This window comes from Branchiostoma belcheri, unplaced genomic scaffold (assembly GCF_001625305.1).
Source record: "Branchiostoma belcheri isolate BF01 breed outbred unplaced genomic scaffold, Haploidv18h27 scaffold154, whole genome shotgun sequence".
Classification (NCBI taxonomy): Eukaryota; Metazoa; Chordata; class Leptocardii; order Amphioxiformes; family Branchiostomatidae; genus Branchiostoma; species Branchiostoma belcheri.
The window spans coordinates 110,521-117,621 of NW_017802980.1; the positions used below are offsets into that span (position 1 = coordinate 110,521).

Below are 7,101 nucleotides of genomic sequence, written 5' to 3' on the forward strand. Positions count from 1 at the left end.
GTCGTGTCGTGTCGTCGTCGTGTCGTGTGTGTGTGTGTGTGTGTGTGTGTGTGTGTGTGTGTGTGTGTGTGTGTGTGTATAGGTGAGCGTGTGTGTCAGACGTGAGACGTTCTAGAGCAAATGGCACACCTGGGGTCATCTGAGGTTACATACAGTTGCTAAGCAACAGGGGTTGTTTCTGTTCGAATTTCGTATCATTCGAAGACTGACCGTGCTAGGAGGCGGACACAAAACAAGATCTCTTCCAAGAAAAGGATCAACAAAACCCGAAACACATTTCAACAGCAAATAAAGGCACACAGGACCTTGGGAACCTATAGGGCTTAAACGAGGTAAGATTTCTTTCCTTTACTCGTGTTTTACGCCCTGTTTTCATCGCTCGAGATCGGTTTTGTTCTCTGTGTGTACTGCGATAGTCTAGAAGACCGTTAAATTATCAATAGTAAATAAAGCCACACATTTAAAACATAAATAATTTATTTCAAGCTTTAGGATCAAACATCTAGAATTTTCTTTACTTTTCTCGTGTTTTGCGCGCTTATTTTCATCGATTGGTTTCGTTATTGGTGTGTAACGTTTCTGCGTTAGAAGACCGTAAAATTTGAATGCGCGACAACAAGCGGTTGGTAAGCAGCAAGGTTGTTTACAGGTTCGCCATCCGAGGAATGGCCGTACTAGGAGGCGGTCACACAACAAGATAAAGGTAAAAATTTAAGATATATCATTTTTCTGGACCTGGGCACCTGTCAAAAGGTAGGATTTTCTTTCCTGTCCTCATGTTTTGCGCGTTTGTTTTCATCGGTCGTGTCTGATTGTGCGAGACGTCTCCTATACTGCGCTAGAAGACCGTTAAATTTGAATCCGTGACAACAAACAATTGCTAAGCAACAGAGTTGTTTACAAGTTCGAATATGCCACAACAAGTGGTTGCTAAGAACCAGCAGGTTGTTTACATGTTCGAATTCAGTATCATTCAAAGACTTGCCGTGTTAGGAGACGGTCACACAACAGGATTTCTCCCAAGAAAACGAACAACAAAACAATTTTCAACAGGAAATAAAGGCGCACATTTAACTGGAATAGTTTCTTTCAGGTCCAGAAGCACCAGCAAGCCTAAAGAGGTAGGATTTTCTTTCTTTCTTCGTAAATTGAGCGTTTGTTTTCATCGATTACTTTCGCTCACAAAAAAAGGCGTCCACACAGCAGGAACGGTCTGAAGGAAATGAACAAACACTTTTTGATAGCAAATAAAGGCACAAATTTTCCACAAATAGTTTCTTACACCACCTTGGGAACCTGTAGGCCTAAAATAGGTAGGATTGTCTTTCTTTTTTTCATGTTTTGTGCGTTTGTTTTCATCGGTCGTGTCTGATTGTCCCCGTACACTGCGCTCGAAGACCGTTAAATTTGAATCCGTGACAACAAACAATTGCTAAGCAACTGGGTTGTTTACAGGTTCGAACGTGCTGCAACAAGCAGTTGCTAAGCAGCGAAGTTGTTTATGTTCGAATTCAGTATCATTCGAAGACTTGCCGTGTTAGGAGGCGGTCACACAGCAGGATTTCTCTCCACAAAAACGAATAACAAAACAATAGACCCATTCGACTTTCACAGATCGCATAAACTGCCTACGTCACAGGGGGGACATTTCGAATAGAAACTACGTCACAGGGGGGACATTTCGAAAGTTCCTTTCACGGATCGCATAAACTGCATACGTCACAGAACAAAATAACCTTAAATTGTTGCACGGATTGCCGCCAAACAAAGTTGGTGCCTGTTTTCCTGTCATTTCCGCATATATTACCTAGAAAATAGACACTTACCTACCTTTTAGTAAAAAAAATGATATGCCAGAGGGGACACCGCGAGCGCAAGCCGCGTTCGACTTCAGCGTTCTAGAACGACGTTCTTTCGAAATGTCCCCCCTGTGACGTAAGCAGTTTATGCGATCCGTGAAAGTCGAATGGGTCTATTTTCACCAGCAAATAAAGGCACACATTATAACATAAATAGTTTCTTTCAGGTCCAGAAGCACCAGCAAGCCTAAAGAGGTAGGATTGTCTTTCTTTCTTCGAGAATTGCGCGTTTGTTTTCATCGATTACTTTCGTCCATACCTGGTGTTAGCTATCTTTATGTAATGAAATTATGTAATGTCAGACATCTTAAAAGTAGACTTGGAAAGTGCGCACTTTGTGCATCTTATGCAATCTATTGTGCCAGAAACACGCCTGCTTGGGAATGCACTTCAGGATTGTTCTACTGTAAAAACTAGATGTAAAATTTAGCTGCTGTCTTTTTAAGAACTCTAAATTGTAATTGTTATATAATGTACCCGTAATTATAATTATATATGGCAATTTTTAATAGAGAACGTCTGTATGTCCGATGCACACAGTGACTAGTATATTGTATTTTTGTCTGTCCACCTTGCGTCCTCCTCTTGTTACCTAAACATGAGACAAAGGATTGTCCTAGGTTTTTAGCTATGTATTTTAATATGTCATTCATCTTGTATGGAATAAAGATGATTTTAAAACGTTGGAAGAAAACCATTCGCGAACGCGAAAATTGCTACGGTGGCAAAACAGCACAGGTGTTCGCTCGCTTATGACTTATATAAATTGTATAACTTATAGGCTTCTTAAATTAACCTTTTTTTGTCGGAAAGTAGCTGAAAAGTAAGTCGTTTTCACGTTGTTAATGGCATAAGCGTTAACAACGTCCTGTGGGTAGATGTCCAGGGCACAGGACGCATTTTGTTAGTCACACTGTCTTCAAATTACCCATGATGCATTGCTATATTCCCGGCGATTTGATAATCAGCCTAATGGGGTGCAATGCTTTAAACACTCGTAACTACAGATAGCATTGACCGATTTTGTTGATTTAAAGTTCAAAATGCAGCGCATAATATAGCCAATCATTATAACTTGTTACACAAGGCCGCATAGATAGCCTGAATAAATGCCTGATTTGGGGAAGTAAACAATGAGTTTTTAAACAAACAATTACCATCAAAATCGGAGTTTAAAATCGGAATTATTGATGTCTCTCCAACACATACCTCACGCCTACAGTGAGAATATTGTGCGTCCAAATCTACTCCAAGGACTTTTCAACCGCCTTAAAACACCTTTTGAGGCACCTGAAGGACACAAGTCACACCTACCACAGTGACATGTTGTGTTTGTTCCCCAGTGTGAATTAGAAGACACTGATCTGTGTAAACAAACCTTAGGCCACGCCAAGTAAATTTTATGGATGACGTCCGCGCGCGCATTGATTTTGGCCTGTTTCTAGAGAAAAAAAAAGAAATTCCGCTTCCTGTAACTATGACCAAAGAGTCACGACAGTGCCACAAATCGTTAGGTTGACGTGAAACCCGTAACGCCAAATGGGTAAAGAGCACATGCTTTGTTTCTGCAGGCCTGCAAAAATGAGATGAAAGAAACAGGACAGGACGATAACTGCTGTTCCACCTAATTCATTGCTTTTTTGATGATGAATAAAAGTCAGTTAGACTTCTTGCTTGTTACACTGTGTCACCTCATTCAATTTGTGTCCTAACATTTGTCGTCTCTTAGTTTATTTCTAATCTAGGCATCTTGTTTTTCAGGGCCTTTCTTGGGTTTTTTTTCGCCCTCTCGCATTAGATTTAGGGTCTCCAAAGGACGTCATCCATAAAATTTACTTGGTGTGGCCTTACAAATGGAACAGGTCCATCCACCCAAGGCACGGGCGCTAGTTTATGAATCTGAGATGTGATGTGACGACTAAAACTACGCGTATACGTCCTAATGTAGGAGTAATCTCAAAGCGGATCTTTTGGTGGCTGCAAAGGCAATATCAAATCCATTTTGCCTGTCTGGGAGTTATTGTCAGGCGAAAAAAACAAAACAAATGATACCAGTACAAAAAGATACAATTAAGACTTTATTATGTCTCATCACTAAGACTATAGTATGTATACTATGTATGCTTACATTTTCCATAATGAAGTTTTCTAGAAGCCCGTTGTACCGTGTAATATAACGTTATGTGACATTCTTGGATTAATCAAATATTACAGGCTTCAATATACAAGGACGTGTAGTAACTATTGATTATAATATAAAAGTTTTCTGGTACAAAAAAAGGCACAGACATGTATTTACGCTGCGTTGTTTTGAATGATATAGTACAAAATAATACATAAAACGTACTATTTTGAAAAATGAAACTAAAACAATATTGGAAAGAGAAAATCGCTAGGCGTAACGGCTATTACACGAGAAATAGAATAAATTAAATGAAGATATAAACAAATAACTGAAAATTTAAACGACTTTAACTAGGTAGTATTAGTGAGAGTAAAATTGTATCATTTTTTTCAGTGGAGTTTTTTTTCAGATACATTGTACATAATTTGTGTATTCTAATGTTTCTGCCACGTTTTTGGGGGCAGAAAAAGTACTGAGAATTTATTTTCCATCAGTAAAAAGTATATATAAGAAAATTACATACGGAATGGTGCATAATTTTGACTACAAAACTTACTCTTTTGACTGGGACATTTTCTTACAACGAAACACGTGTGGCAGGAATTGCCACCTAGTACCTCACAGCTCACTTTCGAAAAGTACTGCTTGTACGCCCGGTTTAAACTTGTGCAGCTCGTCCATGTTTAAAACGTCCCTGCAGAAGTCGTGGATTGTGTTCTCCAACTCAATCACACCTGAAAATACTCGCATACAGACCTGGTCACTTGTATATCTAAAGCTTGCGTCGTACAGATGTTTCAACACATGTTTCTGCACAGTAGGAAAGTCCTTAGCATATACATCGATACACAGCATTCTACCACAAGGAGCTAAGTATGTGGTTACAATACTCAGATTCATTTCTCCTTCGTGCTTAAGTGTAAAAAGCGTGCTCTCTTTCTGTAGACGTTCTAAGTTAGCTGGGCATAGATTGTACGGGTCCCAGTCAACCAGTATGATGGGTTTACCGTCGTAGCCACCACAAGCCCCGGCGGGAAGCCATTTCTGTACGGCCGTACAGAAGTCGTCGTCTGCGTCCTGTAGAGGCACGACGTCCGGTAAGCCGGTCGGCTCCAGTTGAGCCAGCTGAGCAGGGTCCTGTCGCCACCAGAGACCGGGGCCGCACCGGTAGCCTATTAAGGGCTGAGGAGAATTGAAAATCATCAAATGAAGTTATTTAGGAAAAAGAAATTAATGATTTAGACTTCCAGAGAGTATCTGGGCCTTTCATGACAGTGGTTGCTTGTTTGTTTCATGACAGTGGTTGCTTGTTTGTTTCATGACAGTGGTTGCTTGTTTGTTTCATGACAGTGGTTGTTTGTTTGTTTGTTTGCATAACCGGTAAACCGTCTTTAGACGTAACACACCAGTTTTTGTACCTGTAAGTACAAGCTGCGTAAGAGCTGTACGTAAGGTTTGAACCAGGCTCACACCGGGAAGGTCTCCTACTCTTTTAAAAAAGACCTCCATTTAACGTCCTATCCGAGGGACGCCCCTAACTGAAGCTAGGTACTCATTTTCACCTGAGTGAGGTGATGTCAAGTGCCTTTCCCAAGGGCATGGGTAGGATTCGAACCTCTCGGTCCTGAGCCGAACACGCTGCCACACGTAGTACTTCCGTGCCTGATAGTAACTGACAAGTGTATATCATGTATCGGTAATTAACTCACCGAGCTAAAAATATGCCGTTTTCGTGTCTGGAATTGTTTCGTCATAGGGCTGACAGAAAGCGTTACTCCTCTCACGTACTTGACCGTGGGGCGATGCTGGCGGATCCAGGCCGCTCCCTGAACGCACAACTCTGTGCTGATACCCTGTCCCCTCCAGTCAGGAGCGACCCTAGCGGCTTTGCCTATAAAGACACGCCCGTCTTCCGTGTATTTTGATGCTGCCATCCCCACCTGAGTGAAAAAAAAAAACTTATTGTCTGGACATTAGTTTTGATGGATGACTCTACAAATGTATTAATATATGCAGCAAGTTTAAACTGTAATTTCCAACACAATAAATTGAACTCACCCAAATTTTCGACTGTACAACTCCAGTCTTTGTCAAGGAATGAACAATCCGCCGCTTCCGTGACGTCACGTAGAGACGGGGGGCGCCACAGACTTTCTGCAACCTATGATCCACTGCTCACGGAGTCACGTGTGTTATCTGCGTGACGTCACGGAAGCGGTGGATTGTTCATTCCTTGACAAAGACTGGAGTTGTACAGTCGAAAATTTGGGTGAGTCCAATTTCTTGTGCTTGAAATTACAGTTTAAACTTGCTGCATAATGACTTCTACCAACAAAGATGAACTTTCAAGATAAAATGTATTAATACTAGTACACCACTCTTGGGTCTCGTACATCCACAGTACATCTGATCAATATAATACGTCACTCCTCGTGCAATTCCTTGATACTGCATAAAAAGACAACATATCTTCTGTTCTTGACATGCTCTATGGTGTTCGTTTTTCACGTGAGCCAAAGGCGTTAATTGTAGGTTTTGGCTACCTAAGAGCTTATTCTGGAATTGTTGTGACGTTTGTGTTTAAAACTTGGATCTTTATCATTTTCTGCAGGTATGTAACTCAGGATACAGAAGTACATACGCAAGTTAGTTATGGAAATAAGTATTGTGGTGCTTTCTACTCTTATTTATGTTTTTTTTTTTACTGTAGGGACTTCCTACTCGTTTCATATGTTGTATGTATTTTTGTTGTACGCACCACTTGGTCTCCAACCTCTGCCACGAACACCGTGTGGTCAGGATCGTCTGTGAGGGAGTGAAATTTGGCGGGAACGTAGTCCGTGCTGTAGTACAGTCCCGCCGAGATCCGCATGACGGCGCTGTAGTCGCCGTGACGCGCCAAACGGACGGCCACTTCTGATTGGCTGCGGGCGGGACCATTCGCTGTACGGGTAAGGCCATGTTGATTTGATTACATGGATGACATCGATCCGCGCGCGCATGAATTTTCGGCCGTTTCCAAAAAAAAAAAAAAGTTTTCAACCATACTGTAAATCGTGCAAAACAGTTGGTAAATGAGCAAAAATATACTATAAGTTGCAAGGAAAACATTTAGAA

The 7,101-nt window shown here is 41.2% G+C and overlaps 1 protein-coding gene across 1 annotated transcript in view; it reads right to left on the reverse strand.

Moving 5' to 3' along the window:
• Window positions 1-4,934: 4,934 nt before the first annotated feature.
• Window positions 4,935-7,101, reverse strand: part of LOC109465606 (probable N-acetyltransferase 16) — a 2,680-nt gene continuing 513 nt past the window's right edge. Inside the window, exons 2-4 of the mRNA XM_019762954.1 lie at window positions 6,743-6,927; window positions 5,694-5,924; window positions 4,935-5,156 (exon numbers count right to left, since the gene is read on the reverse strand). Coding sequence (XP_019618513.1) covers window positions 4,935-5,156; window positions 5,694-5,924; window positions 6,743-6,927 — 638 coding nt within the window. The remainder of the gene's footprint in view (window positions 5,157-5,693; window positions 5,925-6,742; window positions 6,928-7,101) is intronic.